The sequence below is a fragment of the Elephas maximus genome, chromosome 6, assembly GCF_024166365.1.
Source record: "Elephas maximus indicus isolate mEleMax1 chromosome 6, mEleMax1 primary haplotype, whole genome shotgun sequence".
In the NCBI taxonomy this organism is placed as follows: Eukaryota; Metazoa; Chordata; class Mammalia; order Proboscidea; family Elephantidae; genus Elephas; species Elephas maximus.
In genome coordinates, this window is record NC_064824.1 from 101,578,640 (window position 1) to 101,595,398 (window position 16,759).

Here is a 16,759-nt window from a genome sequence, read left to right on the forward strand (position 1 = left end):
TAGTTGCCAGTTTTAAACATTCTCCTTTAATGATAAGTGATTTTTTAGTTCCGCAGTAAAATCGCACATATTGAAACTCATGGAATCCGAGATAAATCTTCAGATAATTAGATTCTGTTTCAGATTTTCTTTATTATTGATAGTATATAATTCATTAAAATATTTTGAAAAAATGTATGATTAATCGAGTTAATGCTTTCTAAACTTATCATTGATTTAAATTTTATCAAAATAGATACCTGATACTTAGAGTCAATACAGGTTGATCTTAATTTGAATTGAAAAATACGATCAGTAAAATACAGAACCTGAATATATGCTTAAGATAAAACTACAATTTGCAAAGGAGAAATGTGGAATTCACTAAAATACATTTTTTTTTTTCCATTTGACTGAGACCTTAGTTAAGGAAAACTTACACTACTAAATGTTCCAAAATAACTGAACACCTATTATGGTGTTTTTGTTTTTTTACAACAGGCAGTGACTTATGTTCTGTTTGAAGTTGCCTGCAAGCTAAAACTAGGATGGTTAATGTTTTCACTGTGTTTTTCTTAAAGTGTTTATTCTAGAACAAGCTTTTGGTTTATAATGATTTCCTACACAGTTGATTTACCGTGGTCCTCATGAAGACATGTTGTCTGGAGAACCACAGATGTCTAGCTTGGAAATATATTTCTCTTTATTACATTCCCCGCCCCCCCCCATATATGATGGCATAGTGTGGTGTGGTATAAAGACTATGCATGGATTTTAGAGTCCTAATTTTTTTTTTTCTACTTGGTTTTAAATTGAAACTGTTGTGCTTTCTGTGATACTAAGCAAAGTACTAGATAACTTTCGTTTTCTTATCTGAAAATAGAGATAATAATGCATACCTCAGAGTCATTGTGAGAACTAAGTGAAATAATTTATAAAGCTCTCAACTGAAGAGCAAAAAAGCAAAAAGAGGTATATAGGTACAGGGTGAGAAATGGTTAGAAACTAAAGTTAATGTGGAAGCTTTACAGAGAGGGTAAACCTTAGACAAGAGACATTATGAACATCATCTTTAAATTTTTTTTCATGCTGTTCTGAGAAGTTAAAATAAGTATTATATGTATTTTTAAAGTATTTGTGAATTAGGAGTCTTGATTTAATCCTTGACATCACTTATTTATAGTAATTTCGTACAAATCATAAAAAACATATGCCATTTATCTACCTCTAAAAGATGAAGGAATTTTTGTTTTCTAAAAGACTTGTAGTTAATGAGATCCGATGCTGATATTGAATAGATTTCAAGATCCTTTAAATTTTGAGACACTAACCAAGGTATCTGGAATTAAGAGAAACTCTTAAGACTAAAATTCAAGTGGCTTGATGCTAAAATTATTCTGTTTGTGGATTTAATCTCAGATTATTGTTTTTAATGGATAAATTTGTAAATACAAACCTATGGGGAAGCTGAATAGCATAACTAGATGTTAAGGTAGTTTTTTTTTGTTTTTTTTTTTTTAGAAATTGCAGCTGAGAAATCACCTCTAAAGTTCTGAACAACTAGAATTCCTGTTGAACAAAATCAAAACAGAGCAGCGACCCAAATATTGTCCTCTACACAGATATGAGTGACCACAGCCTGAATAGTCTCTTTCCCTGTGCCATGCATTCACTGTATAAAATAAACAATAAAAAAGCCTTTTCTCCCTATAATATCAAACTTCTAAATTTTACGGTTTCTTTCTAATCTTCGTGTTTGATATAAAATCTACTTGTGTAATGTGATATGAAACATTCTAGAAAGTGAAATTTAATACCTTAGTGTGTTTTCTGAAGTTCAGTCATTAACTGTCTGGACCCCATATTTAATACTTTATTGTTTCTTTTTGCTCCCTTTATCCAATCTGAGTACTTCTTTCTTAAAAAATAAGCTTGTCAAATCAATTCCAGGATTTTTTTTTTTTTTGAGGGGAAAGGAGGTGTTTATTCTCTCCTTGTGGCTCCAAAACATGCCCTATTATTAAATACTTTCTTTGAGGAGAAATACTCAGTTGCTGTGAAGGTCTTTGTTTCAGTGGTACTTAGAGAATGTGAGAGTTGAAACAAAAGTCTAGTTCGATTCCTAATTTTATATAACGAAACAGGCACAGAGAGTCACTTATGCCAGGATGCATGGACTTATCTATAGGCAGCCCTAGTCTTTAGTTCTCTTGAACTGAGCCTAGTGATGGTTCTAGTATACCTGACTAGTAAATGGTTACTTAATAATGAAACCTGCATAATAAAATCTGATAATTTTCTTTATGTGTAGGAAAATGTACATTGAATACTTTCTCATTATGGAGAAAAGGCTACTGTGAAGACGTAATTATAGCTTTGACATAAATGAAACTACAGCTGTCACAATTTAGTGCCCCCAAAAGGAAGAACTTCAGAGGACAAGAAAGGGCATTTCTGGAGGTAGTAGAATGCCTGAGGCCTGGAATTTAAACTTGAACTACTGCCTGCAGGTAATTATTTTTAACTGATTATAAGTAACAGCTCCGTAGAAGTTAACTCTTATTCTATTACATATTAATAAAAAAATCAAATTACACTTTGTGTAGGTACTTTCTTCTGTTTTAGGTTACCAGTTGGAAAAGAACGTTTTATACCTAGCTTTTTAACATTAATGTCCTCTGAAAAACTAGACTTTAACAGAGTTAGTTAATTGGGAGTTAGGGATAATTTATGGCAAGTACTGACCTTGCCATTGAGAATAGATGGGAAAATTGGGTATTTTAAGCAACTCTGCAGTTATGAAGATTGAAGAGGTTAATGGAAGAAATGGGGGGAAAGGAAGTAATGCTATTCACTGCATTCAAATTATTTTAAAGAAAGACTTTCTACCATTTAAAAATGTACTTTTAATCCCCAATTCAACAGTGGGTTAGGTCAATAGTCAGATATTGAAACTCACTTCGTCATTTAGAATTACTTTAAATAGTATTTTCCTGGTGTAATTGCAAAAAGCTTTTATAGATGTACTGTAGGACATACCAAAAGGAGAATTTTGAATTCTACATCTCCAGAAGGCAGTAAAAAAAAAAAAAAAAAAAGCTATCTTTCTTACATTGCCAAAATCTCAGTATCAGCAAAATTTTGAAACGGGTGGTTTATGTTTGTCAGTCTTTCTCCGTCAACATTGTCCCCTGCGCTATACGAGCTCACTTCTTTAGGGCATTCATGCTGCCCTAAGTCTTCACAGCAGTGTGTAGCCCTGACCTAGTAGTGCTTTGAGCCTCACATTTCTCACCTCCAAATTAAACTTCATTCCTTCAGCATAGCTGTTTTTAACTGATCTTAAAGGAAGAAAGCTATCCTTGTATAAACTTAGGCAAATTTGTTAATGACTGATACTCTCTGCAGCTTTTTCTTTTCAAGAGAAAATGCTTATTAACTCCAATGCAAATTTCACTGATGAAATTTTTAGATAGGGTAAGTGAAAATAAATACAGTGAGAAAATTTTTTAGCCAGGCAGGATAACTTGCAGAGGGGTCAGAGCACCTATTAGGAAACTGGGAGTAAGTTTTTAGAATTCTTTCCCCTAAACTATTTACATTTAATACAACTCCTTCCCAAGCTCAACTACTAAATCTGTTCTACAGACTGTTTTCTCAGTGGCTGCAGTGCCTGCATACTGAACTCTTGCTGTAGGTGGGATCAGAGGTCTTTAGATTGCTTGCAAGAGGGCATTTTATATGTTGGGGACTGCCTCTAATGAAATTTCAACCAGGAGAAGTTGAGAACAAAAATAAAGAGGCTTTTTTTAGTATCTTTAATTTATTTGCTAACCTATAAAAATTTTTTTAAAGCTATGGGTTTTTTGACTAATGAAGGAGGGAGAGAGCTTTGACTGTAACATTTAAAGAATCTCTATTAGCAGTAATAAAGAATATGGGCTTTGGGATCAGCGTATGTAGTTTTGAGTCCTGGCTCAGCCACTTAGTATATTTGTGATCTTTGGAAAGTTACTTAACTTGCCTGAGTCTTAGTTTCCCTAAATGTAAATTGGTGCAAGAAACTAAATCATAAGGTTTTGAAAAAGCTAAATAAAGTGATATATGTAAAACATTTTAACACTGTGCCTTATATAGTAAGTGCTCAATAAATGATAACCTTATAACCTTAAGCCATGAGCCTCACTTTTCTGTACAATGGTGATAATAATAGGTTCTCCTTCACAGGATAATGGAGTGATTATTAATATTCTAGGTAGTAATTATTAAACATAGCATGCATTCAGTAAACATTAAATTATATCTATGACAATTAAATTCATAATCTTAGTTCATCTATTTTAATGTAATTATGCTTATATTAAAAAATAAAAATAAAGACCCCTCAGAAATATTTCTTAACCTTGATGTCTTCATGTTTAAACCAAATCAAACAAAACGCTTTGCTGTCAAGTTGATTCCGACTCATAACCGCTCTGTAGGACAGACCAGAACTGCCTCAGGGTTTCCAAGGAGCCACTGATGGGTTCCATCTGCCAACCTTTTGGTTAGTAGCAGAGCTCTTAACCGGTGCACCACTAGGGCTCGTCATCGTGTTCAGACAGTGGATAGTTCAATGTATTCAGTTTACTTTAGAAATTAAATTATATTCTTGACAGTTAATATTTCAGTTTAATAATCTCAGCTGGACATTATTTTCACTTTTCAATCTAACTTTCTAAATGTTTTCTTTTTCAATAGAGTTAGTTTTCTACTCATTGCCCAAAGAAGCCAGTCAGTAAATAATTGTGAAATGTGTAAAAAATACCATCATGAGAGTCAGCTATTAGAAACACAGAATCTTAGACATCACTTATACTAATTCCTCCTTTTAAAAACTAGAAATTAAAGTTCAGAGAAGTTAAAAATTTGTCTTCTTTTATTGAGTCTAGGCAGACTCCATGTTCTTTCTTTACTACATTTATGTGAATATACATTTATGAAATGTGTGGATCTTTAACTAAATGAGAATATTGAAATAGAGCTTCTTAGTCATCTAAAAGTATAAAATATTTGCAGTTTTTCAAAGTATAGAAAAGTATATTTAGAAGCCTCTTTTTAAGCTCAAATAAGATTTGATTCCATCAATGAGATGACAGAAGGAATTTTGTCTTCAAGAACCCAAAGGGTTTATTTAGTCCAAAACCAAAACCAAACTCATTGCTGTTGAGTTGATTCTGACTCATATCGACCCTATAGGACAGAGTAGAACTGCCCCGTAGGGTTTCCAAGGAGCGGCTGGTAGGTTGGAACTGCCAGCCTTTTCTTTAGCAGCCGAGCTCTTAACTACTACGCCACCAGGGCTCCAGATAGGTGGAATTTTGACCTCAGTTTGCATGATCGTAGATAATGAAAATAACTGTCATTTATTGAGCATTGACAGTGTCTTGGGAACTGTTCTGAGCCCTTTGCAAACATTATTTTATTCAATCTTCACAAGAACCCTATAAGGTAGATAAAATGTTCTCATTTTGCAAATGAGGAAACAAAAGCTTAGAGTGGTTAACTGATTCGACAAGTAAGTATAAAACTGGAATTCAAACCCAAACAACATGACACTAGAACAATTCTACCATTATTTATAGTTTTACTGACAAAGCACTGTTTTTCTTTCAAAAGTTTAGTGAAAAAATACATACATTTGTGTATACCCGAATTCCGACATTGTTCAATTGTTCAACCAAAAATTTCAAGGCAGTTTTCAAGTTCATATGTTGTGGTTAGTTAAGTCTTTAGTTCACAGTCAGCCTGATTTTTTTTAAATTAATAGACTTTATTTTTTTAAACAATTTTATATATTACGTAAAATTGACCAGAGATTTCCATATACCTTTCCCCTCCACACTGCCACCCTTATCACCTCACATAGTTTCCCCTATTATTAATACCGTACAGTAGTGTGGTACATTTCTTACAATTAATGACCAATATTGATACATTATTATTAACAAAAGTCTATAGTTTACATTAAGGTTCACTCTTTGTGTTGTGTAGTTCTATGGGTTTTGACAAATGTATGTCATACATCCACAATTACAGCACCCCTGTGTTTTATCCATTTATCCCTTCCACTTCACAAACCCCCGCAATCACTGACTTTTTACGGTGTGTGTAGTTTTGCCTTTTCCAGAATGTCATGTATTTAGAATCATACAGTATATAGCCTTTTCAGACTAACTACTTTTACTTAGAAATATGCATTTAAGGCTCTTCCATGTCTTTTTGAGGCTTGATAGCTCATTTCTTTTTATTGCTCAAGAATATTCCATGTGTGGGAATATACTCATTGTTTACCCATTACTGAAGGACATCTTGGTTGCTTCCAGTTTTGAATAAAGCTGCTATAAACATCTGTGTGCAGGTTTTTGTGTGGGTGCATAAGTTTTGACTTAATTGGAAAATACATGGGACCTGATTGCTGCATTGTATGTATGGTAAGACTATGTTTAGCTTTGTAAGAAGCTGCCAGATTGTCTTCCAAAGTGGCTATACCTTTTTGCATTCCCACCATCAATGAATTGAATTCCTGTTGCTCTGAATCCTTGTTAGCCTTTGGGATTGGCAATTTTTTGGATTTTACCCATTCTAATAGGTGTATAGTGGTATTATTTTAATTTGCAGTTCTCTTATGACATACGATGTTGAACATCTTTTCATATGCTTATTTTCCATCTGTATATCTTTGGTGAGGTGTCCAGATCTTTTGCCCATTTTGTAATTGGGGTTTTTTTTTTTTAAAGTATTATTACTTCGTAGGTGATGGTATCTCTCTTGTTATGTCATTAGCCACTGGGGATCATTGTCTAGTCTCATAATTTAGAAGTATAGTAAAGTGTTTTTTTTTTTTTTAATTCTATTGTTCCATCTTCATTTATTAGCTTATAAAAAGAGAAATTTCTCATCAACCATTTGGGTATCCTGACATACAGAATTGTATGAGAAAGACAGATAAATGTTTGGCTCCCTCTTCACCTTTTATTCATCCTTTTCAAAATATGAGTTAGTGTCCTATTATCCTCCAAAGGTGAACAGTGGAATCTTTTAGTATGATTATTAACTCATGAATTTAAACATTTGATATATTTATGTGTATTGCAATACTATCAGTATTGATGCTCATTATCTTCCATCTTTGGCTAGTGGGTGCTTTTTCTAAGTCTTCTTGACACAAATCTATTAGTCTTTAGCTTTCTTACTTTCTGCTATTACAGGATATTCCAGACTCCTCTTTATTTCCTGCTCCAGACCTGAACTCAGCCGTATCCCTAAGGTTGAGGTTCTATCAATTTTGGCTTTATACATTCCTGCATTATTTAGTGCTTGCAAGGTAAAACAGTTTTATCTTCCTGGTGGGTTGAACCCTTTCTCCTTACTTAATAACTGTCTCCATCCCTGATAATGCTTTTTATCTTCAGGTCTACTATGTTTCATGTTAATATACAATAAAAAGTTAAAGGACATTGTAACACTTTGTCTATCATCACAGTAACATGCTTTTGTTCTCCAATTCATATGAACAGCTCAGTTTGTTTTTTACTATTTGCCTAGGCTTTTTTTTTTTTTAAACTTTTCAACTGATCACATTTTAGCTGTGTTTTAAACAGCTTTTTTTTTTTTCTGTTTTTTCATAAACAGCTTTTAATTGGTGAGTTTAATCCATTGGAATTACTAATAATTTGGTCGTCTTTCTATTGTTCCTTTCGCTTTCCGTTTGCCTCATTTTTTCTGTGCTTTTTTCTTCCTGTTTTGCCTTTTATTAAATTGATACTCATAATTTCATGCGTTATTCCATTTGTTTACCTTCTACTGATTTAAAAATTTTGTTCTTATAAACCTTAAACCTTAAAATTTTACCATGCAATTCTAAAGTTAAAATTTAATCACCCCTTCTTGAAACAATACAAAGATCTTAAAACACTTAATCTATCATCACCTTCTACAGAGGTACATGTGTTTTTATTTAGTTTTCCAGTGTTTTATTTCTGTGTTAATAACACATGCTCAAAACTAGAATATTATTTTTATTATATATACACATTTTTAGATTTTTTTCATAGTATTAATATATTTGCTTACTTTCTTTTTTGCATCTCTGGACTTCCATCTGGTATAACTTTTGGTTTTCCAGAACTATATTATTTAGGTCCTGTTGATTGTAAGCTGTCATTTAAAAAAAACCTTAAAGTATATTTCTTTTACTGTCTTTTGTGAAAAAAAAAATTGTTTTGAGGTGTATATAATTCTGCATGGATAGTTACTTTTTTTTTTACCTTAAAAATATTATTCTAATGACTTCTGCTGCCATTGTTGCTATTAAGAAGTCTACCATCAATATAACGTCAATTCTTAATACGTAATTGGTCTTCTCTCTGGCAGCATTTTAGATTTTCCTCTTTAGAATTTTGCAACTTCAGTACATTGCGAATTTTTTTTTTAATCTTGATATCCTTTATGCTGCCTTTATCAGTGGATTCATGTCTTCAGTTCTGGAAAATTCTAAACCATTTTTTCTTCCAATATTGCTTCTCTTTCATTTTCTGTATTCTGTCCTTCTAAAACTCCAATTAATGCATGCTGTACTTTTTCATTATTTTTCCATACTTTTAAATCTCTTACTTACATTTTTTATCTCTTTTTTTCCCTTGTGATGCATTTAGGTAGTTTTAAAATCTATCTGCCAGTTTAGTATTTGTGTGTGTGTGTGTGTACATGCACATCTATCTGCTGTTTAGTATATTCATTGCCTTTTTAATTTTAGCAATTATATTTTTCATTTCTGAAAATTCTATTTGATTCTTTTCAAATTAAACTTTTGGTAGTCTGTGGTTGCTTGAATATTCCTGCGATTTATTATTTTATTTATTTTAACATTAAATAATTATATTCAGTATCAGGTGGTTTCAGTACTCGAATTCTTTGGGGGATGTCTAAATCTGCTGACTCTCATGGTGGCTTATTTTCTTGTGTGCTTAGTAGTCTTTGTGAGCCTATATTCAATCAATCTTAATGTGAAAGGAAACTGGAGTTTTAATTGACTTTGTGTTCTTCCAAATATCAGCTATATTCGTTCTTATTGGAAGCCAGCTTACACAACTGTCCTGGAATGTTCCAGGTTCTTAGCGTTATTTTGCTAGTTTCAAGTTCTCCCTTCCAGCTTCTTGTCCAAGCCACATTTTCCCAGTGACAAAACCTGAATTTCCATGGGGAAATTCTCCTGTTTGCTTGAGCTTACCACTTAGCTTTTGGCCCACAGCTTTTACTTGCTTTTCTTCTCCTCCCTCCTCCATGGGAAAGTGGCCTCAGATTTTTGTTATTTTCTATATCCAAGTCAATATACACAATCCAGATTTTATTTTAGGTCAGCTTTTATTTTTTCGTTTTGTAGCAAGAGGGCCTTCTGTAGTATCTAATCTGCCATATTACCAATAAAAAAAATTATTGCCAATAGTAGAAATCTATTTTCTAAATTCCTTCTAAAAAGCATTATTCTTTAGTCATATATACACAGTGGAAACAAATAAAACAGGACATTATAAAATAAAATTGCTCTTAAATCTGTCACATGAGAGGTAACTATAGACTTTGGAATAGATTAGGATGCAAGTAAACATTTAAAATGTTATGGGAGAAGCAGCTTTAAGATATAATTATAAAAATAAAGCTAATTTAGTAGTCTTATGATTTATATCTCAGAAATATTTACAGTATTTTGGAATTGTGAAATGGCAAAACTTACAGATATTCCGAATTGCGTGAATTTACAAACATATGTTAGGACTCTATCATGGAAAATATTCACTAGTTTCATTTTGATGTTACTTCAATTTTGAGACATAAAATTTCATTTCTTTTTTGTATATAGTATCTAGTAGTTACAATAATATTGACATTGCCACCACTGACAGTTTGGGGCCAGAAAATTCTTTGTTGTAGGGGGCTGTCCTGTGCATTCAAGGAGGTTTAACAGCATTCCTGGCCTCTATCCATTAAGTATCTGTAGTATCTTCCTCCCCAGTTGTGACAACAAAAATGTCTCCAGACATTGCCAGATGTTACTTGGGAGGTAGTCAACATCACCTCTGGGTTAGAACCACTGTACTAGACCTAAATGAGTCAAGTTTTTTGGTATAAATATGTTCTCATTTTCAAAGCTTGTCAAACTAATATGAGTTGTGTATATATAATTCTATCTAGATCTTTTCCAAAATTATATAATGCTACAATGGAGCACACCCAACTCATAAAGTTAAAGCCCTTTATTTGTATTAAACCTATGTAAGATTAGAATTTTAGAAGTATTTGAAAGGGTGTAACTGAACCTTGTCACATAAAAGCAATCTTAATAAACCACCAGTACACAAGTGTAATTAAGGATAGGATGAGGGGACTGATCTTTGCTCTGCCTTGAATGTATTGTGGTGCCTTGGCAAGTCATTTAACAAAAATGTTGAAGTTCTTATCTAAAATGAAAATGATTTAACTTAAATTGTAAAAGTTAACACAGTAAGGGAAATGAGAGATCTATTAAGATAAAACATTGCATAAAAACATTAAGTGCTTTAGTTAATCAGATATTTGAACTCTTGCAGCTATTAACTAATAGAAGAAAATGGAATTGAATATGTTGTCAGCATGGAACAGTCTCATGATTCATTAAGAATCAATCATCACGATGGCAAAGAGTCAAAAACGGGTGTTCAGGTATTTGAGGTAGGGATTCAACAGAATTTTCTTCTGCTCTGTGGGAAAACAGCATGCCATTTAGCAACTTTTTACGCTTAAGAAATAGTGGTTATATTTAATATGTTCAAAAATTTTAACATTAAATCATCCACACATTCATATATTTAGTTTTATAATGTAGAGCTTTATGTAAACTAATAAATGAACTTACTGAAGTAATGAACCTTCCTTGGTGATATATCAATAAAAATTTATATATAAAGAAAAACGTATACATTGAATTATATTTTATCATTTCAGGTTGTAACCTCATGGACAATTTTATCTCAATAAAATCTGGATAATAAAATATAAAAAATAATTTCATTTAAGAGCAATTTTCTATGTATGTTTGTGTGAATTGACAACTCTCGCAAAAAATAAAATGAACTAACTGAAAAATGAATGTCCGTTTTTATTTTTAAAAGTCTTTTTTTTAAAAAAAATAGCAGTATATTTTACGAAGACTGAAGTAATTTTTTTTTTCTTTGCAAAAGCATCTAACCTGTGTAGACTCCAGGGATCCTTCCTTTGGACAAAATGGTTCTTCTACAGTTGTGCCCATTACTACCCATGAAGCAGAGAATTCACTTTCATCACAGAAGGTACCAGTGCCCATGACCCAGACACAGCCTCCTTCTGCAGAGCAATTCCATCTAGTGGACCAAAATGGGCAACCTCTGCAATATGAGCTTCAGTCATTGGGGGATTCTAGTGCACAAATGGTAAATATATTTTATAAATAACCAGTTTTATGCTGTTTAGCAAAATACATTAGTGTCACTGTTGTTAGTTGCTATTGAGTCGGCTCTGACTCATGGCAACCTTATCTATAACATAGTGATAATGTTGTCCAGTCCTGCGCCTGCACCATCTTCAAGATCTTTGATATGTTGAAGTCCATTTTTGTGGATATTGTGTCAATCCATCTCATTGAAGGCTTTCCTCATTTTCGCTGACCCTCTGCTTTACCAAACATGATGTCCTTTCCTAGCTATTGGTCTTTTTTAATGATGGGTCAAAAGTAAGCAAGACAAAATTTCACCATCCTCACTTCTAGATAACCTTAATTTCTTTCTTTCCCTTTTTTTTTTTTTTATTGTGATTTAGGTGAAAGTTTACAGAACAAATGAGTTTCCCGTTAAACAGTTAATACACAGATTATTTTGTGACATTGGTTGCCAACCCCGTGATATGTCAACACTGTCCCCTTTTCCACCCCAGATTCCGAGTTTCCATTCATCCAGTTTTCCTGTCCCTTCCTGCCATCTTGTCTTTGCTTTGAGGCTGGTGTACTCATTAGTCTTGTATATACGCCTGAACTAAGAAGCTCGTCTCTCAAGTATGTTATTGTTGACCCTATAGACCAGTATAATCTTTGGCTGAAGGTTGAACCTCAGGAGTGACTTCAGTACTGTACTGAGTTAAAAGGGTGTTCGCGGGCTATACTCTTGGGTTTTCTCCAATCTCTGTCAGACCCAGCAAGCCTGGTCTTTTGGTGTGTGTGTGTGTGAGAATTTGAATTTTGTTCTACATTTTTCTCTTGTTCTGTCTGGGACCATCTATTGTGATCCCTGCCAGAGCAGTTGTTGATGGAACCAGGCACGATCTAGTTGTTCTGGGCTCAGTCTGGTGGAGATTGTGGTAGTTGTGGTCCATTAGTCCTTTTGACTAATCTTTTCCTTGTGTCTTTGGTCTTCTTCATTCTACTTTGGTCCAGCCGGGATGGGAGCAGTAGATATATTTTAGATGGCTGCTCACAGGCTTTTTAAGACCCTAGTCATTACTCACCACAGTCAGATGTAGAACATTTTCTTTATAGGCTATGTTATGCCAGTTGAGGAACCCTGGTGGTGCAGTGGTTAAAGTGATAGACTGCTAACCGAAAGGTTGGTGGTTCAGAACCACCAGTGGTTCCATGAGAGAAAGGTGTGGTGGTCTGCTTCATTAGAGATTTACAACCTTGGAAACCCTGTGGGGTCGCTATGAGTGGGAATCGACTTGATGGCAGTGGATTTTTTTATGCCAGTTGAGCTAGATGTCCTCTTAGACCATGCTTCCCAGCCCTCAACCTAGTAATTCCATCCCTCAGGGAGTTTGAATGTGTCTATAAAGCTTCCATGACCTTGCCTTGGTCAAATTGTGCTGCCTTCCCCAGTATTGTGTACTGTTTTACCATTCACCAAAGTTACCACTTACCTACTACTATCTAGTTAGTGTTTTTCCCTCCCCATCCTTTCTCTCCCTTTGTGTGGAAGCATTTTCATGTATTTTTATAACAGTGGTCTCATACAGTATTTGTGCTTTTGTGACTGGCTGATTTCATTCAGCATCATGTCCTCCAGATTCATCAGTGTTGTGAGATGTTTCATAGATTCATCATTGTTCTATATGGTTGTATAGTATTACCCTTAATTTCTTAACACTATGACTTATATTGCACTGAAAATACTGTTTCCATGATCTTCATGTTTAAGCTATATAAGGATTTTAAAAGATTTCCTTTGAGAACAAATACTACTTTAAACGAATTTCTCAGTCACCATGTCTAGGCACACTGGTGTTTGAGATCAATTGCAAATGTAATATAACCTGTGATTAGTACTAAAGTACCAGAGTGTGCATGTAATTTACATTTCTTTGTTTATATATGCACGAGACTGAACTCAAGGTTATTGCCTTCTCAACATCGCACTCACTGACTTGCATGCCACATGCTAGTGTGGTTTCTTGAAGAGAAAGAAAGCAATGGAGGCACCACTGGTATACTGGGAATTAGGCATAACCCTTGCTGGTATTTGCTGGTAGGTGTGTGTATCATGTGACTAACAGTGGGTAAGGGTGAAAAGATAAAAATGCTGCTTTAAACTGTTAGCTTTAAAGGTATTTTTGACCAAGTTTGTTGTCTCAGTAGAAGAGATAAAAGATGCTTTTCATTGAAATAAGGAAAATTACTTTTAAAAACTTCCAAGTTGCTACCAATTATTGGGGAGAGAATTTTAAGGGTAAATTAATTTTTTCTCTGTGTGGAGCGATGCAAATATAGCAAATTCTGTGTATGAAGAGCCCAGTAAGTATAAGACTACTAATTAACCAGAGTTTTCTGGTAATTTTCATGATTTGCCTCAAGTTGAATATATTATAGCAGATGACTCTTCAAAATTATGTTTTTCTAGCAAAAATTAAAGATAATTAGCTGTTTTTTTAAATAAGAAAAGTAATATTGTCATCACTATCATCAAATAAGATGAACTGAAAATAGTTTCTCAGATTTAAATTCTCATGGACTGCAGACTTCCTGAAGCCATTGCCCTGAGATAATCTTTAAAACTTAAACCAACAATATCCCCTGAAGACTTCTTAAAACCAAACAGTAGTTTAGCTTAACTAGTAAAGAATATCTGCCTTAAGCATTATGCTCTTTTAAGAACTATCTATATGAGATCGAACTGACAATAGCAGCTGGAAAAATTAAATAGGAATCTATGTTAATGGGGGAGGAACAACTCAGAAAAGAAGGGTGAGAATGGATGTACAACTTGCAGAACGTAATCAGTGTCACTAAATGGTACATGTAGAAACTGGAATTAGTGTATGTCTTGCTGTGTATATTCTCAACAAAAACAACAAAATAAATAAGATTTTAAAAAGTTTCTTAGGTAGCAGCTGGAGTGAGCTAAGGAGAGAGAAAATGGAAGAGACTTTTCTCCATTGTACTTTGGAAATAATAGTTTCAAAATTAAGGGGGCATTCTGCAGATCTTAGTTATGAAATATTTGTAGGATTGAGCAAAATTGTAAAAGTATTATATGTGTCTAATTCATATTTGAAAATAATCACAGCACTCTATTTTTCTCAGAATGAAAAAATGCTATTTTTCACGGGTATTTTATCTCATAATAAGGGGCAAATAATTTAAAACGATACTATTACTATTGCCTTTTTTAAAAAGTCCAGTGGGTTTTTTTGTTTTGTTTTGCTTTTGCCTCTTTTTTTTTCCCCCTTAAGTAACATTATCAAACATTGAGAAGCAGTACAGGTAGTGGTTAAGAAGTGCTAGACTACTTGGGTTTGGATTTTATCTCGCCACGAAATAACTCTGTGTAAACTTGCATGAGTGTTTCACCTGTGTGACAGTTGCCTCATCTATAAAATGTAGATACTTAATAGAATTGTGATGAGGATTAAGAGGGGTAATGATACGGGTAAAGTTCTGCCACTTAATACATACTCAACAAATGTAAGCGGCTGTCATCAGAGTTTACAGTTGCTGTCATGCTGAAGTGATAAGAGGTATGATATTTTTATCTCAAGAAACTTGATAAACATTGGAGGAGGGAAACAATTTTCACTCTGGATTTTTGGCAAATGTTTTTAACTGTAAGGCATTCTTCATTGCTGAGTTTTTGTGTTTTTTTTTTTTTTTTCCAAAATTGAGATTTAAATGACCCTCTTAAAAGTAGGAATGCAGTCTGTCAACGTGAGCAATGTTCTTGTGTTTTACATAGCAAAAAGGAAGTCTGGGAAAGTGGGTTGGAACGATTAGGGAGAATTACTGGCACTAGAGGGAACAGATGACAGAGACTTTGGGTAAAACAGTAAAACTGTATACACGGGAGAATAGTATGTTAGGTAATAGTTTATTGGGTGTGCAAAACCTCTGGAAACAGGATAAACTTACTTTCAAATAGTGTATGTCTCAGTTATTTAGTGCTGCTTTAACAGAAATACCACAAGTGATGGCTTTAACAGAAATTTATTCTTTCACAGTCTAGGAGGCTAGAAGTCCAAATTCAGGGCGCCAGCTCTAGGTGAAAGCTTTCTCTCTCTGTCGGCTCTGGAGGAAGGTCCTTGTCATCAATCTTCCCCTGGTCTAGGAGCTTCTCAGTGCAGGGACCTTGGGTCCAAAGGACACACTCTGCTCCTGGCATACTTTCTTGGTGGTATGAGGTCCCTCTGTCTCTCTGCTTGCTTCTCTCTTTTATATCTCAAAAGAGATTGACTTGAGATACAACCTAATCTTATAGATTGAGTCTTGGATCATTAACATAACTGCCTTTGATCTTGGCTCATTAACATCATAGGGGTAGGATTTACTACACATAGGGAAATTATACCAGATGACAAGATTGTGGACAATCGCACAATACTGGGAATCATGGCCTAACCAAGTTGACACACATTTTGGGGGGACACAATTCAGTCCATCACAGTGTGTTAGGTATATCTTGAAACAAAAAACTCAGAAGGTTTTTCTTCAACTTCAGACACCTTTTTGGTTGACATTCCTTTAAATTGAAGGCAATAGGTTCAATTGTTAAACTGAAAAAAAAAAAAAAAGTACAATAAATACACTATTTTCCCTGTGTTTACAGACTTTTTAGACACTTTGTAGTATTCCTTATGAATCTAGTCTGGGCACATATACATGCAAAAGTACAAAAAAAAATCCTGTTTAATTAGCTGATAAGTTACCATCTTTCAAAATCATGAAAATGTCTTAGAGTATGGGACAAATTATTGCCACACAGAAAGGTCAAACATGTATGGTTAATAGAATACATAGCAAATTTATTGAGTCCAGTCAGAGGCTTCGTTCAGATTACTAAGTAATTAGATAGCATGCATGTATATTGATTAATTTTGTGCTTAGGGCTGTAGGCTGTAGGGTCACACTGCCTGGTTTGAACCCATTCTGTCTTTACCTCATACTAGCTGTGATACTTGGGAAAAGCTTCATGTGTGCCTTACTGTTTTCATCTATAAAATGGGGGAAATAATTGTATCCAACATAGAAAGAGGTAAGTATGTAATAATTTATCTAACTAATAATTGTGTTAAATCACTGTAAGCGTATGCATTTGATTTTTTTTTTTTCTTTTAATGCTTCTAAGATGATTGTAGGCAACCCATCAGAAAATGGACAGGTGCTTCAAGTAATTCCATCTACCCAGACAGAAATGGCACCAGTGATTGTACCTCAGGGACAGCTTGTGGATGTGAATAGTTCTCGGGGTGA

At 33.9% G+C, this 16,759-nt stretch overlaps 1 protein-coding gene across 8 annotated transcripts in view; it reads left to right on the forward strand.

The window, feature by feature from the left end:
* Nucleotides 1-16,759, forward strand: part of CARF (calcium responsive transcription factor) — a 79,065-nt gene that overhangs the window by 1,752 nt on the left and 60,554 nt on the right. For 7 of the 8 annotated variants that reach the window (XR_007517933.1, XR_007517932.1, XM_049887894.1 and 4 more), the window contains exons 2-5: nt 2,291-2,489; nt 10,608-10,728; nt 11,238-11,465; nt 16,635-16,755. Coding sequence is in view for 6 of the 8 variants with exons in the window: in XM_049887894.1 (XP_049743851.1) it covers nt 10,651-10,728; nt 11,238-11,465; nt 16,635-16,755 (427 nt within the window). In the remaining 2 variants the exon portion in view is untranslated. The remainder of the gene's footprint in view (nt 1-2,290; nt 2,490-10,607; nt 10,729-11,237; nt 11,466-16,634; nt 16,756-16,759) is intronic. The other variant, XM_049887893.1, reaches the window with a different exon arrangement.